Raw genomic sequence first — 17,591 nt, 5'->3', positions numbered from 1 at the left:
CAGATCTCTGGTAACATTCTCAAATAAGTCTACTAGGTTTAACAATCGTGATCTATCCTTAACAAAGCCAAACTGGATTGGGTGGAGAGTTTGAAGGTCACCTTTGTCCTGTTTGATTAGGTCCATGATGATTCTTTCCACAGCCTTGAATATGAGGCTGGTAAGACTTATGGGTCTATCATTCCCAGGGTCTGTTGATGACCCCCCCTTTGTGCAAAGGGGTTATTGTTGCTGTTCTCCACTCTGCTAGATCAAGGCCAGTTCTCAGGCTATGGTTAAAAAGAGTGTCAAGTGGTTCTGCTAAGTCTTGTTTTAGATTGCTAATTAAGCAGTCTGGGATGTTGTTTGGTCCCACTAAGTCATGTTTTTAGACTTGGAGAGCACATATATGACCTGCCCTTTAGAGATACTAGGCAGAGGACTAGTATCAGGAATATTTTGAAGTATGGCTGCTGGCAACAGGGAGGTAAAGTTTGTGACAAATCTGTCAGCTATCAGGTTGGCATTTCCTCAGGTACAGTATGAGTGGCACCATCCACTACTAGTTTGACACATGGCTGGGCATTCCCTTTTAGATTTCTGACATAGCTAAAGAATGCCTTATGTTTATCCTTACCTAGGGATGCTATTTTAGGACTTTACAAGATATCTGATTTGCTTAGTCAAATTGTGGAGGGAATTCTTCCTCTGCTGAGTCAGTTCCCTCTTGTTCCTAGACATCTGTTTTTTCTCCTATTATATAACCTGTTTTGATATCCACCAGGGTGGCTTGTTTTTTTCCAGAGATCCTGGTTTTGATCTGGTCTGGTACAGCGGAGTATATACAGTTAAGTGTTTATATAGAGCATTTATGTATTCCTCCACATAGAAGTCATCGTTGACTGCATTTACAGGGGGTTTGAAACTTTTTATACCATCTCTTAGTAGGCTGTAGTTAGCTTCGGAAAAGTTTATTAGTTTTATTGTTCTTGTGGGGATGTTAGGTCCATTAGTAACTTCGAACAAGACTGATTTATGGTCTGACCTTAACAGGGAAGGGTGCAGTACTAAGTCAAGGACATTTCAGCTCCTTGTAGGGGTGCACACTATCTGTTCCAGTGCATTTATATTGACAGTCCAGAAACCTTTGGGTAGTCATGTTTGTTCTGGTATATGTCATCCATTCGATGGAAGCATAGTTGAAGTTTCCCATGGCCAAGGTATTTGACTGTATGGTGAGTGAGTCCAGTAAGTCCAATAGATGGTATGTTTGTCTTGGTTCATGGTGAAGGACCTATAGCTAATAATAATGTGGTAGTTTGACCTGGAGTAGCTCAAGAGAGTCATTCTGTTTAACCAATCTGGATGTGTACTTAGCTTTAATGAAGATGGATACACCACTACTTTGGTTCTTTCATGCTCATTTTCAGGTCTGAACATGTGGAAGGCATTGTAGCCTTGCATGGCTGGAGTGCTCTAAGTGGTCTTGAACCATGTCTTGGTGACTGCACAGACATCCGCATCTTCCATGGTAAGGAGTGCTTCCAAGGAGTGGAGTTTCCTGTTTAGGCTCCTAGCATTAAGCAGCATAACCTTGAGTTCATTTCAAGTGGATTTTGATACGTTGGAAATGTTGTTGTCTTGACATTGCCTAAAAAAGGCAATATGGGGGGACAAGAGACTTTGCCAGTATCTGAAAGCCTAGAGGAGACAGGTGCAAACCATCTCTGGAAAAGCAGTGTGGTCTGTCAACCATGTCCTGTCTGGCTGACAGATACTGGATCCCCCTGGACTGGCACCAGAAGCCAAGCCAATTGTTGAAGTCTATCATTTTTGTCTATATTGTGGCATCATCCTGGGTGAAGGTAGACTGCTGCTTAGGGCTAGAGTCATACCTGCCTGGGATACATAACCTGAGAGTTAAGTCATGTCTTTCTTCATGTAGTCCAGAGAGGTATGTCTCAAGTCATTCACCCCAACATGGACTATAACAGACTTATAATGGTACTTATTGTTGAGTGACTAGAGTGCACGGATGATTTGATGAGTCTTTGCACCTGACAAGCAGCTGACCATGACCTTCTCTTTGACAGCCTGGTGAGGGGGACATCAGTGTGTTTCACTACTGAGTTGACCAAGACTTTTGGTTTTGAGGTGTTTTGCCTTAGGGGATTATTTGTTGTGACACTATTATGTATAGTGGTTTCTATACTTTTTGCAGTGTGAGCAAGTGATTTGCTTTTGGGAGGTCTCTGATTTTTTGGTAGACATCTAGTGACTACCTCCACATGTGTGGGTTTATGTATCGTGATCTTGTGCGAGAGGTGAAGTGTGTGTGTTTGACAACCTGTTTGATGTCATGTTTGTTGTTACATGAGAGGACTGATTCCAGTTTCATAGTGTAATTACATCTGTCACATATGGTGTTTGTTTTAGGAGTAAGTGGTTGTCGGTACACATGAGGCAGTTGCTACATTGTCTCAGGATGCCCATGTCAGTCAGGATGGCTAGAAAAATGGTGGGAAACTGACTGTCCTTTACGGCAGCTTTATACCATAAGTACTGTTAGAGACTGGGCATGTTAGACCATTTCATGCTCTAATATTAACATGAGGCTTATTTTATTGGAGGTTAGGGTTGAAAAACTGTGGCAGTGCTGCACAGTGCGCAGCTGTGTTGCCTGCAGTGCAAGCGGGAAGCTTGGGAGGGTTCCACTGACAGATGTCTAGAGAAGAATTGTGTTTCCAGTATTTGTGTCTAAACAGGTCACTACTAACCCCAGCGCACCGTGCATAGGCAAGGTTTAAATACAGGAGAAATTAAACACTAATCTACCAATAGAAAACCACACAGTGAATCTTCCTACAGCAGTCCCCAAGTCAGACAAGGTTGAATCTACACTCTTGTGCCACAAGGGTGCAGGGGAGGTCCCTCAGGGTAAGATGGCTGGTTTAGTGCTCAAGTATAACAAGAACAGGCTACATTCAGCAGATCTGAATCTAGTCTATGCTGTCTAGGCTAAAGTGCAGTTGCAAAACATTTGCAGAAAATAATGCAGTCACAACAGTAAAAAAACAGAAAGAATGTAGTAGTCAGACACAATGCAGTTATAAAAGTGCAGTAGAAACACAGAATATACTTATTTTCTTGATTTTTGTCTTGGATGCCTTGGATTAAAGCAGGATCACTCTGGACCTCTGGCAAAAGATGCCAAACGCTGAGCAGGTCCAGTTAATTGATTTTGCTTTTATAATTTATGCTATATTAGCAATGTCTTTGCAGTGTAGCACAGTACAAAATGGGTGCAGTATTCTGTTCCTGAATTTGTGTTGTTGTGCAACTTCTCTTTTTAACTGAAGCACATATATCTTTGTGTAGTACATTTTCCAACTTCTGTTGTGTTGCATCTTCCAGATATGTTACATTACAGCATACTAAGACTTCATCCAAACCATAGTAATTGAGCTTGACAAATTAGGAGTTATGTCTGCAAAGGTGCTGCTCTTATAGAAAAGAATGTGTCCAAAAGTGGATCATTATCCAAGAAGATATTCTCAGCCATATACACTGATATTATTTCTCTCCCTCTCCGCAGCACAGGCAGTTGGAAAAAGTTGTACAACAGTCTGCACGTGTTTTATAGCCACTGCTAACATGAGCAAGACTGTGATGACTGCCTGTGTAGGGTCAGAACTACAGATGGTGTGCTATGCAGGTGGAGACCTACTCCTCTGCCAAACCACGAGAAGTTAACCTTAAGTGTGAATGGGCGTTCCCTCACTTTGATTCCAAGGCAAGGAAATTAAAGTTTAATAAAGATCATACTGGTTCCTGGTAATTGAACTATATTGGAACCACATTGTAGAGAAAAATTAAACTTCAGGACGTAGTTAAACTACAAGTGAGGGTGGTCTTTTCCTTTAAATAGCATTTGTAAAAATTTATGAAAAATATGACATTTTCTACATTTACATTAATTATGCTAAAACAGCATGTTGGATGGCAGTTAAAACTAATGTTAAAACATGGCACATAATGTGATGGCATCCACAATGTTTATAAATGTTTGGATAGTGCAGTTATGAATATTAGCTATATTTTCATATTTGAATTAGTATTGTGAAAGCTCTTATTACCTACAGCGAAAGAACTTGTGTATTTTATACACATAATTAAAGCATACACTTATACAACTGATACTTGCCATCTAATATACAGTTTTATAAACTGATATTGCTACTTCTAAATATTGTAAACACATGATGTGCATAATTCACATGCACTATGCAATTTCACAGAACAGCAGTATGCTACATAGTGTGTCAAATCACAGGAAAGCCTTTGAACAGGAGAACAGTTTGCTCAGTAATATATTAGGTCTGTCTTGCACACTTACAGAAGTATTTGTTTGATTTTACTATTAACCTTGCTTAAAATTGCAGTATTAATTCAGTGTCTGCTTTTTCATACTAACACCACTCCATAGACCATTGTCTAATGAACAACATTTATATTTCACATTTTCTAACTCTCATCATTTATGAAATATTCTCATACGTGTGGTTTACCGAAGTAAAATACATCAGGAAGCTAAGGGATTAATTAACCTCCAGCTGCTCAATACTGAATATGTATGTATCTCTCTTTCTCTATACACACACACACACACACACACACATATATATATATGTGTGTGTGTGTATATATATATATATATATATATATATATATATAAATATGTGTGTGTGTGTGTGTGTATATATATATATATATATATATATATATATATATATATATATATATATATATATATATATATATATAAAGCTAGAAGTATCTTACTTTCAAGTCCTCTCAGATAGAGGTAGAGATTCATCACACATTAGCATCTCGGTTGTTAAGAGTAGACAGGAGACAGCAGTATAGTCTTCTGGAAGATCAAGCAGTAGTGTGTCTAGCAGAATTTAGCAGGATAACGGCTATATTCTCACCTATCATCGATGTGCGTATGGGAATCTGCAGTAACATAGACATTATATTAGATGCAATTATGCTTTAAATTTGTAAAAAAAAAAACTGTGAACTATACCTTTCTGATGTATAAAGGTGCTTAACAATCACCTTTCAGTGTTGTTAAGCTCTAGTCTGAACAGTAGCAAGTATTTTCACAGCTTTAAAAGCTGTGATGCACTTCACTGTCGCACACACAAAATGAAAAAAATGTGGCAAAGTGAAGTGTCTAGCTTTTAAATTCATTCATGTTTAGTGAGACATTTCATTTTGGGTCAAACATTTTTTTATGGCTTTCTAGGTTGTAAAATTGTTGTACTCCTGTACTTTTTTTCTGTAACTAGTAGTTCTTCAGGGCAGCCAAAGTTCCATGCACAACAAAGAATTATGATTAGGTCTCTCTGCTCATAACTAATTCATTATATGCTCCTGTAATGGTTCTCAGTATTCACCTCTGAGGCTTCAGTTTGCTCTCAAGTCAAGTTTCCTGAGAAATATAACTCGTACTGAGCTGTATTGAACTGTTAGGACTTGAAATACTGAATCATGACATGTCAGAAAAAAGATTGAAAATGCAGAAGAAGAGTGAATATTAAAGATCAGTCTTCTATTTAACTTTTTTTTTTTTTGCAAGAGTACACACGCATACATACACTCACATTTACATATGCACGCACACACACACACACACACACACACACACACACACACACACCTATAGAAACATACACCAAACTGTGAGATTACCATACCTCTCTAAGCAGGGGGAATATTCCAAAAAATGCCCATCTCAAAATTAGTACAAGTTCAGATTTTCAGCCATTTGGTCAACACGTTATGGGACTCAACAATCTGAGCCTCAATGGTTCTGTTACCATCTTGAACAAGTAAAGAATGGATTATGATCAATGACCTTATCATGATCCTGTAAGACTTTGCATAACTTAACCCAAGTTTAAGTAAAGCCATATTCTTTCTACCCTTTCTTAATCTTGGGAAGTCAAGCATAAGGTATAACTAAACTTAACATGGTTGTATGTTGATGTAATGATTTTTTTCGGTATTGTAGCTAATGAATTGGCACTGGCCAGTCTTAAGTCTTATAATGGTGTATATTTGGTACTATATAAGCACAGTAGACTACACGGGATGAATACTGTCCCCTCTGCAATGTTTTGAGTACAGTGTTTATCATAAGGTATCCAATTTATTTTTTTTAAGTTTAGTGTTTTATCAGAAGGTATCTGATTTATGATAAAGGTATGCAACAATTCTTTCCATTATTATTCTGAACAAATCAAATAAGAAAATAATTATATTCCATTAAAGACAATTTTTTTCCATTTTTTCAGGTAGTTTGTTGGAAGTGCTCTGATTACAAAGCTCAGCTGAAGTATGATGCCAACAGAATAAATAAAGTCTGCAGAGACTGTTACTCAGTTTTAACAGGGCGCTCAGACAGTGAAGAGAAGAAGAAGAAAGGAATTCTTGAGGTATGAGCAGCAGTCTACTGCCACAACTTTTCTTTTCATCAAATAGCTGGAAATATTTTATAGTATGTTATATACGAGCACTTTTTAACCCCTGTACTACTGACTATTTTCAAGAAGGCTCTTCTGAAACTAGTTACAATTTTTGGGCTGTTTTTTTAACCTGTATATAAAGGGCTCTGTTTCTAAATTGGTATGGCATAGTCTTTTCTTATACTAATACTGGAATTGTCTGTAGAATGCCCTTAGATTGTACTCCTCTTATGAGAGACCAGAATGGCAAATCATCTCTTTTATGCTACAACCATACCTCTTAACTGTCCAGATTTTCACAGAATGTCCAGAATTTTGCTTCATATTTTTGATCTCACCCTCATAAAAAGTATGTTTTTCTGGCAAATCACATGAGATTGATATCACTTGTGACGACCCACCACTGGATACATAATCAAGGAGACTCGGTGCTTACCCCTGCACTTGTGGGGAATGTTCACTGGGAGTATAACAGATACACACACAAAGTATTTCCAGATGCAGCTCTCTGTATCAAGTGAAATTTCCCTTAAGAACTCACAGAGATCACAGTCAGTCCAGAGCTGGTTTCTCTCTCTTTCTCCAGATCCCCAATAAGACCTCCCACTGGCGCAGCTATAGAGTTGAGTCCTTAGCCAGGGTTTCAAGCCAAGTCCTCCAACACACACTCTGTCCAACCAGTGCTTCGTGTCCCTGCCCAAGTAGCTGATGCACACACTCTTGGAGATTTGTTTTACACACACACTCACCTAGAAGTGACTGGCACAGGTTTACTAGCTATGCCCCCTTCAGTCCAGACTGTAATTTAGTTACCACTGCTACCAATACCCCTTGCCAGCTACTTTAAGGCCCTTAAAGGATGTCCAATTTTGCTGTGTAATATTAATACATATGGTAGTTTGACCAAGAGCAAGGCTATTAGGAGTGGCCCACATAGTGTCATAAAATAAATATGCAAGTACTCTCAAACTTAACAGAGACCAGTTGGCATAATGGTTAAGGTCTTCACCTCCCATGCACTAGGTACAAGGTTCGATCCTGACCTCCAACTAATGCCTGTTTGGAGTTTACATGTTCTCCCTGTGTCTCCATAGGTTTACTCCCATGTCCAAAAAACATGCTAAGTGTTTCCATCTCAAACTCACCAATGAATGGAGCTGTGGGCAACAGCACATACTCTAAATGGTGCCCTGTAGGGGGAAGAGTTGTACATACCAGTGTTGTGCAGTATCCTCAAGATAGGAGAACATGGATCACAGACTGCATGCTGTGGCAGGGCTAGCCACTCAATGGTCTAAAATATGGGTCTAGGTGATTCGGTCATGATGACTAATGTCACCAAAATGGGCATGGGTAGTTACCGGTGATAAGTGGGTTGAGGACCCAGCCTACTCCGACCTATACCAGGGACCCATGCTAATGGTGGGAGGGATATATGTGTCCCTATTGGCCAGTGTGTGCCCACCATAAAGCCCAGCAGCCCTGGGTCAAAAAGCTACTGGCCGGCGTCTAGTTGCCCAGCCTGGGTTACCTGGGATAGCTCTGTTGAGTGAAAGCTGGACATAAAACCAACCAACCTGCCAAACATGAACTGAAAATTACTATGCTTAATGTAGGTTCACTGACAGGATGCAGCTTGGAAGTGGATAACATGATGATACGGAGGAGGCTGGACATCCTATGTATACAAGAGATGAGATGGAAGCGTAGTACAGCAAAGCTTCTACTACTCAGGACAGGCTAGAAATGGTGTAGGAATTGTGGTGAGAGAGAGGCTTCAGGAAAGCAGTGAGAGATGTCATCAGAATTAATGATAGACTCATGGTAATCTCAGAACTTAAATATATCTGCAAAGATCAGCCACAATGAAAGGTTTAAATATATTTAATAATAAATAATAAAAGAACAAGACAATACTAAATATATATTCACAGTGGCATCAGAGTTCAAATCATAGGAAACATTTAAAATAAAATTGCAGTACAGGCTCAGACAAATAAAGAAAAACACGGTCTAAACTAAGCTTCACTATATTCCAAACTGAATCTAAGAGAATTACTGTACCCTAATAACTTAGTTAACAGAGCAAGGCATACAATGTGGTGAATGGTCCTTCTTGTTGTCAGGCCCAAGACAGAATACAGAATGCTCTGTCTCACTGAGAGACTTCTCAAAATAATATCTAAAATATTACTGCTGGGATAGCCTGCAGAATGACATCACTTGTTATCTGACTTCTAGTTCCTATGCAAAACCCCCATTACTAGAAGCTGGCAGGACCTACCTGTAAAAATACACACACAAGGGTTTGGTTTTGATCTGTTGAGCTTCTAGAGATTGTAAAACAATTAAACACTTCCACTTTTCCTGAGTGGCAATTAGTTCACCCCAATGACAATACCGAACGCTTCCTATTACAGACTTTGTGTCTCTGGCTGCCTTGAAATCTCTAAGATGGCATATTTATAGTCTAGCTTACAAAGTGATTCAGATATTTTTCTAAAGTTTCTGGACTGAGGTTAGCGCTTTAGTTTCCTCTATTAAAACATATACATTTAAACAGCTACAACAGTGCATGTACATTTCTGTTCTCTGCAGTAGAGCACACTGTGGTTACATTTCAGACCCAAGCACTTTACCAATACATTTTCAACACAAATGTCTGTACAAATCAGTTTTATGTACACATGACATACAGTTCTAATACATTTGAAACACCAGCATCTTGTATGACTCACAGTTTTAATAAATTTGTAACACAAGCATCTTGTATAAATAAATTTGATGTTCACAAATGACAAAATTAGTTACAAAATTCCAGACAACTGTGCTGGAATTGGAACCCAACTGGAACCCTATCGTCACATCACATCAATAATAATGAAAGACATCTGAGTTTCATTCTTCATATCCTTTCGGAATATGCATGCTAACAAAAAAAAACTATTATAAGACCAATATTTAAAATCTGTCCCTATTTTTGGGTCTTTGTCCTCTCATTTTCTTTGGGTTTGTCCGGAGTTCTTGTGCTAAGAGGTTGAGAACTATTGCCACAAGAATTAAAATGAATAAAGGATCTCACTTTTTTACAGAATTACTTATTTCTTTAAGTCATAATAGCTTTAGATGTTTCTGATAACTTTTATATATTTCTAAATCTAAACACATCTGATATTTACTCTCTTACTTTAAATATTTTGCAAGTCTTGCTGCTTGTTAATTTCTAATAGCTGTTCTGACCTTATCTGTATTGATTCCAGGTTTTCTTATAAAAATTCAGAACAAGACACCTAGATACCCATCCTGATATAGCACTTTACATTAGCTAATATAGCAGTAAATGCAAGGAGATACTACCAGCTTCAATGTGTGCATGTATGTTTGCACTAGTAAACTTTGAAGTTGTTGCCATACATTTTACGTAAAAGAAAAGTTCACCACTTCTGTAAAATAAGCAGAGAAGACACAAATAACATGATTTGTGTTTACTGACTTATTGAGATTTAACAAATGTGTTTATCCTTATGCACTGATGGTCAGAAATGTAGATTATCTAAAAAAACAAACTGATATATTACAGGTGAGTCCCTTAAATACCATTAATTCTTTTTGTGAAGCTATAATAGATTTTTGCCTAGCATTATCAATACTTTGTGTTTACTTTGTATTATGTTAAATTAAGAAAGGTACTTCTTTTGAGACAGATGGATATGCAGGCTTTATCTACAACCTGACTGACTACTGGAAATTGTTAATTTCAGTTACCATTAAAGCATACTTCTGTATCTTCTCTTTGTGTTTGCTTTTTAAAGGATGAGATAACACCAGCCCATTACGGTACATTGGGAGTATATTAAAGATGGAGCACCTTCAGTGAGCACCAATTCTATGAAACAAACTCACTGAAAGTCACTTTCACTGCTAACACTGCTAATAAAGTTTGGTTTTGCAGTATGCATGTGTAATGGGTGATGTAGCGGTTAATGTTCTCACCTCACAGCAAGAGGTTCTCTGGTTCTGTTCTCGGCTGGGGTGCCTTATGTGTGTAGTCTGCATGTCCTTCCTGCATTCACATGGGTTTCCTCCTGGTACACCAGTTTCTTCCCATATTCCAAAGATATGCATCTGAAGAGTTTCTCCCTGAGCCTCCACTGAAAATAGGCTCTGTTCTAGTCGGATTTTCATGGTCAGCACATATTAAATAAACAAAATACTTTGGAAGTAAGAAGCAGGGAGACCCCTTGCAAAAAATAACTTACTTTATTGTTCATAGAAAGTAGCTTGTAGTGAGTGTCATTCAGAGACCAAATACTCTAATAAGCTTATCAACATGAATTCCAGGATAGGTCTGTAAACCTAATTCATCAGGGCAGCAAGAATAGATAATATACTGATGAAAAACTGGCAAATCTTAAAATCTGATAAAAATTTAAGGGATTTTATTACTGAAAAAGTTATTGTTTACAGGAAAGGGATGAATCTGAGAAATGTGTTTGAGAAACAGGTGGTTTCACAGACCAATGGTAGTATAAAAAGTGTGGTTTTGCTCATATTGTTCGCCAACAATAGAGGCTTAAGAGGTAACCGTTAATGGGTATAAGGTGAAATTCCAAGCAAAATATTCTTGTTTGTCAAAGAGGGTGGTGTATTGTGCTTTATGCTGCTGTTGTGCATGTTTTTATGTAGGTAAAACTGACAGGAAGCTTAAGTCATGTAGAGATATTAAACTTAAAAAAGAGATAAATGCTCTGTCAAAATACTGTGCAGAAAATGAAGGACATAGTTTTAAATTTATAGTATTGGAAACTTTACAGCTACAACTTTGCAGCTAAATGAAAGAGGTGGAGCGTGGCCCTTATAATTAGAAGGACGTGAGCTGATCTGGCAGCTATGCTTGAATGTTACATGCTGGCCAGGTTTGAATGGGCAGGTCTCAATTAGTAGTATTTTAAAACTTAAAGTATTGGAGAGATGACTTGCATGACTATTGAAATATGAATGAATGCATAAGGAACCTTTTAAATGTGTGTATATGTATATATTTTATTTTATGTAGAGTTGCTGTAAAAAAAGGATTTTTATGGTATTTTTAATCATGAATGGAACGGGGGAGTCTTGATATGCTTTTGTAATGATTGACAGTTTTAAGGGGTGTATATAAAGCTTAGGTTTTGGTGCTGACTCTTTTATCTGCTGAAGTTTCTTTTTGTATGAAACAAAACCATTTATCATTTTTTATGAATAAATAGTGATTTGTACTTGCCAAGGTCACTGCAAATTTGTTCTGATATAACATCTGTGTGGAAATACTAAGTTTTGTTTTTGCAGTCTGTTTCTAACAGGAATGATTGATTTTGACTTTCCTTTCCTGGATGCAACTGGACTCTTCCATTTTGTGAACGGGTGCTCTTGGTTTTTGTATTTTGGGCAGATGTGCTTTGAAGCTTTTATTAAGTCTAATCAGCTCATTAATGTGAGACTGGGAATTGTAGATTTTTAACAGCACAGTATTCTCTCATGATCCTGCTTTTATAACCTTGTTTGATTTAAAGACTATATTAGCATGGCTATGAATAATGTTTTTGATTATACAGTGCTGTACGTCAACTTAGCAAATACATTTGATATAGTCCCATGTGATATCCTTGTAAACATAGTGAAATGCGTCAGTCATTAGATTAATTGAAAATTTAGGTTAACAGTAAGGGTTGGTCATCCTCTTTGAAATGGGTGTTATCAGTTGTTCTTCAAGGTTTAGTCATGGGGCTAATATTTATTTTTTTTATCATTTCATTGATCTAATGAATGATAAATGCTGGCTATACAGGTAGATCCCTATTGAAATGTTGGGACTTGCAATGCCAACTCTGGAAACACACCAAAAAAAAATGACCAAAAGTCCAGGAGAAGAGTGAATATCAAGCATTGCCCTTCTCCTTTAAACTTTTTTTTTGTGCTGGGAAGCAAGCCTCCCTACACCACCTAATGGAGGGGGTAACTCCCTTGAACCTCAAACTTGTATATACAAACACTGAGGTTGTCATACCTTCGAGAAAAGGGGAGAGTTAGAGAAACCTCTGTCTGACTTAATATTCAAGTCTGGATTTTCAGTTATTCATTACTAGACTTGGTAGTGTGACTCCCTCTATTTCAAATGGTCACTCCCTTTTTTAATTTCTCCAGATGTTTTGGGTTTCTAATACCATGATGGGAATGGACCCCATTCCTAAGTCAAAGTATGATCAAAGTTCATGAAATTCATATTGTTTCACTCTTTGAAATCAGCCAGAAGTGCTCTTTGCAGCACCCGCAGTGTGCCCAGTAATGACTCCTCCTGCATTTCATATGGAGGTACATGTATTGGTAGCATATATAAATAAGATTTTAGACTTTTTTATAAGACCCATTGCTCCTACTAATATTGGAACTATTTGGATATCTATCTTCCACATTCCTCTCATTTCCGTTTGCAGATCCTGATATTTTATAACTTTATGTCTCTCTCTACGCAGGACACTGTAGTCACTGGGTGTGATTTCAATGATGAATGCTACTCGTCTTCTTTTCCTGGACCACTATGTCCGGTTTTGTGGCATCCGTCTTTTGAATTGTTGGTAATGGATGACCCCTTGTGATGTAGACTTCTTCATTTTCTATGATGCTTTGAGGCTTATGTTTCCAGTGCTTTTCAGCCACTTCAAAACCATAATGTGGGCACAATCACCAGTACAACAGTTTCACCACATTATTGTGCCTTTCAGTATACATTCTTTCCAGGGCCGGCCTTAGCTGAAATGGCGCCCTAGACAAAGTAGTACTCCAGCGCCCCTTAAGCCCCACCCACTCCATACTAATGCACACCCCTATAAGCCACACCCACAGGTAGGCCACTCTCCAAGAAGGCCACTTCAGTCTTTTCCTTTAATTATTTAAATGCATAGAAAAAAAAGATATCTTATAATGTAGTTAAACTGCAAGTGAAGGACGGTGGAATTTTCCTTTAATAAACCTGCTTTATCTGTTGCTCCTTCACACATATTTTACTATAAAAGTCATGTCCTCAAAAAATAGAAGACCATGTGCCTTGTTTCAAAGGGTTGCTTAACTTACAGTTTAATTTACTTTGGGGTAGGCGAGTGAGTCTTATAGCTCAGTGAAAGTAAAATAGCAACCTCTCTCCTCCCTCTGTACAGTAGCTTAAGTAAGAATAGCACAAACACAGATAGCCATTTGCTAAACAATACAATCTCGCAATGAAAACAGACTTAGCATAAGCATTAAACTTCTCTGCCATTGAAATGGCATGAAAACCCACATTCATAGAAAATGCATCTGGCTATTAAGTTTATCTTTGGGCTGTTTTCAAAATAGACTCCTTGCACACATTTTTAGGGCCATGCATGCACGTATTCATTCTTTGATTCACCTTCCTGATTATAGTAAATTATATTCCTTGTATAATACTACTGCCACTTGTTAGAAAGTGTTTTAAATTGCAGTTTAACATTCTTTTAATAAACAATGAAATTATATATAAAATCAATAATGACAACACTATTCAGTTCAGAAAATTTCAACCATAAAAGGGTAGACGTCTGTCATTACAATCCACCAATATTACTCAACGCACAATCTTGCAGAAGTAAAATCATTTGAATAATTCCACATTAAAGAAACACGCAACTAATGAAGAGGTTGCTACTGGCAAACAACTTTACACCTCAGTGCTTCATCTACAAATTCATTGTAAGTTGCCCTTGAAGAATTGCCTATATTACAATTAAAAATGTGATAAACTGGTAATATTGCAAAAGGAAATGACTAAAACTGAGAAGTTCATAGTTACTAGATATCTCATACAAAGGAGACACACTCAGGAGTGTAAAACCGCCCCTCCCCCCCTTATAATGCAGTCATATGGGCACTGCAATATCAATACTCCATCTACATGGTGTGGTAGTAGAATCCACAGCCTTCTGCACCAAAGGCAATTATGGTACTAACACTGCTTTCAAATTCCCTGTACAACAAGGCACCATTTGTTAGTGTGTGTTTTGAATATGTAGCTTTGTGCTTTAAATTTGTAGTTTTGAACATTTTTCCAGTAAGCAATGAAACAATGCATTTCCCCAATAATGAAATAACTGCCCATTTCAGAATATTTTAACCATAAAAGGCCACTCAAGACTTCTATCATTACAATCCATCAGTATAAGTCAGTAAGCACAATCTCTGCAGAAGTAAATTTCATCTGAATAATTCCACATTAAAGAGATTTGTAACTAATGAAGAGGCTGTTACTGGCAAACAACTTTATATTTCAGTGTTTCATCTACAAATTCAGTGCTTGCTGCCCTTTAAGAATTAATTGCCTGTTACATAAAAAAGCTGGTAATACTACAATAGGGAATGACTGTGAAAACAACAAGTTCATAGTCACTAGGCATCTTAAGCAAAGGAAGACACACTCAGAACCACTACCTCACCTTAAAATGCACCAAATAATTGGCATCTAGGGCATTACATACAATGCCTCCATACCTCTCAACTTCTTAGCACAAGAGAGCTTGTCAAAGCCTAAAATATTGGGGGGGGGAGGCAAAGGCTCCAAAAGGACAGATTATAAATATTGCTCTTATAGACTTAGAGTTGCTAGAATAACAGCATTTATCTTAGCAGGCATTGTCTAAAGGAAATGAAGACTGAAACTCAAATGTATGACATTTAATTATTTCAGTCTTTAGGGATTTTCCAGAAAACCACACATTTTATGAGGAATAGGCTAAAAATATGAGGCAAGAATTTGGACATTCTGCAAACATCTGTACAGCAGAAAGATATGCATACTTCTCAACCTCTTAGTGCAAAAAATCTGCACAAAGCCTAAAATAACATGGATGCAATGGTAAAAAATAGGGGCAGTTTGAAGTAGTGCCCTTTGTAACTTAGAAAGTTAAAAGAATAACAGTATTTGTATTGGCATGTATTTTGTGGAGGATGCAAAGTCTAAAACTCATATACATATAAGTTTGTGACTACAGTCCTCCCTGACTTGCCAGAAAACCACAAACTTTATGAGAAACAGACAAAAACTATAATGCTAAATCCAGGCACTTGAAAAGGTATGCTACACACACACACACACACATACAACTACTCTCTCACATAGCAACACACAGGCACACACCTTCTCTTTCATACAATGACTAACAACTAATTTAAATTCCACACAGTCCTACTCTACTCTCTCATACAACACAGACATGCACTTTTCTCTCTCATACAGAGCCAAACGGAACCACTAAGTTTACATTATACACACACACACACACACACACACACACACACACATGCACACCTAGGGCCAATTTAGAATGTCCGCTACATCTACAGCATGTCTTGGGAATATGGAAGGAACCCGGAGCACCAGGAGGGAGCCCATACGAACACAGAAGGGCAGGCGGACTTCACACAGATGGCACCTCAGCCGAGAATCGTACCATGGATTTCAGTTACATTGGTCCAGACAATATTCCCTGGATTCTGTTTAACTAAGTTGATGGTATCTCAGATGGATGTAAAAGATCCCAAGATACTTATTGACAAAGGTAGACATGTTATTTATAATACCTGAAGTATGCACAATGAATACAAAATATATGCAGAATTACATAGCATCAACACAGTACACTGTGTTTGTAGTCTTATAATAATTTACTCTCTACAACCATCATCTTATGACATTCAGTATAATTTTCAATTCCTGCTTTTTGTTATACAAGACTTCAGTATATCTTACTTTCTGTATATGTCAGGTAATATGAAAATCAACGTATCTACAATAACCACTTCATTATTTTTTCATATCTCTGTCTCTGTAATGTCCAAATACAAATGCAGACATATCAAGAGTACATATAATTTTTTTGCCACAGTACTCTTTTACATTCTGTGAAGGCATGTGACATTCTCTCTTCTTCATAACATACACAACACAACCTTATTCAATATGTTTTATATTTCACAGCTTCTTTAACAGAGAATTTTTCCAAAGATTACCTCTATAAAAACTCTTTATTTTCATATAAAGATTAGATTTTTTTGCATTAGCTGGATACTTTTTTTCACCTTTACCTATTTCTACTTTCCATGGATGTATTCTGTACCTAGTACCCATTATATTAGTATACTATAATTTTTTGTACACATACACTGCAGTTTTCCAGTCTATAATCTCAGTATGATACTGTTTCTCATAACCAAACTGCATTTTTGTTTCTCTTCTCATCTTGATTCAGAGGTAACACTGTGTTTTATCTCCATTGTGTGCTCTCCCCCTTTTTAAAGATGCAGGGAATGCATTCTGCATATTTTTTGGTGGACTAGTGTTCTTTATAAGACAGAATGGTGTTTTGTCTAATCAGTTTCCAGTGAAATTTAAAAGGCATAGTTCGTGTAGTGGATGCCAGGATACAGTGTTGTGGCAAACATTTGGTGTTATTTCTTTTATTTCATTTTGTCATTGTGTGCTTTTCACGATTCATAGGCAACACATTTTTTTTGTTTATATGCTTTCCCCCATTCTTTTTAAAGACTACATGCTTGAAGGGGCGTACCTTCATTTAAGGTTGTGCGGCAGGCTAGTAACCGGCACATAAAAATCCACTACCAATCATTAGCGGACCGGAGTTCTGCTGTGGTGACCCCTAATAAGCCGAAAAACTGAATGAGCTTTTCATACTGCAGTGGTGGTGCTGCAGTAGCGTTGTCACCGCACAGTAAGATGTAGTCCCGTTCGATTCTCAGCTAAAGCGTCTTCTGCGTGGAGACATGCATGAAGGGGCATACTTTCGTTGAAGGTTGTGCATCAGGGCTGGGCTCCTTAAGGTAACAGACTCGTGTACCATAATTTTTTTTTTTCCAAGCCAACCTGCAGCTGTAAGTAAGTGGGAGGGCGCTCGCCCCTCTCTCGCTATGGATCAGGCTTCCTGAACAGGGAACCGAGCAAGAGGAATTTTATTAATTAAAATAAATAAATAGTTAAAAGTAGCGCCCTTTCTGAGGCTGGCCTGTATGGCG

At 37.6% G+C, this 17,591-nt stretch overlaps 1 protein-coding gene across 5 annotated transcripts in view; it reads left to right on the top strand.

Moving 5' to 3' along the window:
* Positions 1 to 17,591, top strand: part of FGD4 (FYVE, RhoGEF and PH domain containing 4) — a 1,935,878-nt gene that overhangs the window by 1,904,222 nt on the left and 14,065 nt on the right. For all 5 annotated transcript variants that reach the window (XM_044088116.1, XM_044088113.1, XM_044088111.1 and 2 more), the window contains one exon: positions 6,342 to 6,482. In XM_044088116.1, the coding sequence (XP_043944051.1) occupies positions 6,342 to 6,482 (141 nt within the window). The remainder of the gene's footprint in view (positions 1 to 6,341; positions 6,483 to 17,591) is intronic.

The sequence above is a fragment of the Protopterus annectens genome, chromosome 11.part0, assembly GCF_019279795.1.
Source record: "Protopterus annectens isolate FY-2018-M chromosome 11.part0, PAN1.0, whole genome shotgun sequence".
NCBI lineage: Eukaryota > Metazoa > Chordata > Ceratodontiformes > Protopteridae > Protopterus > Protopterus annectens.
Note: the sequence above shows the minus strand (reverse complement) of the source record. Positions and strands in the feature narration are given on the sequence as shown.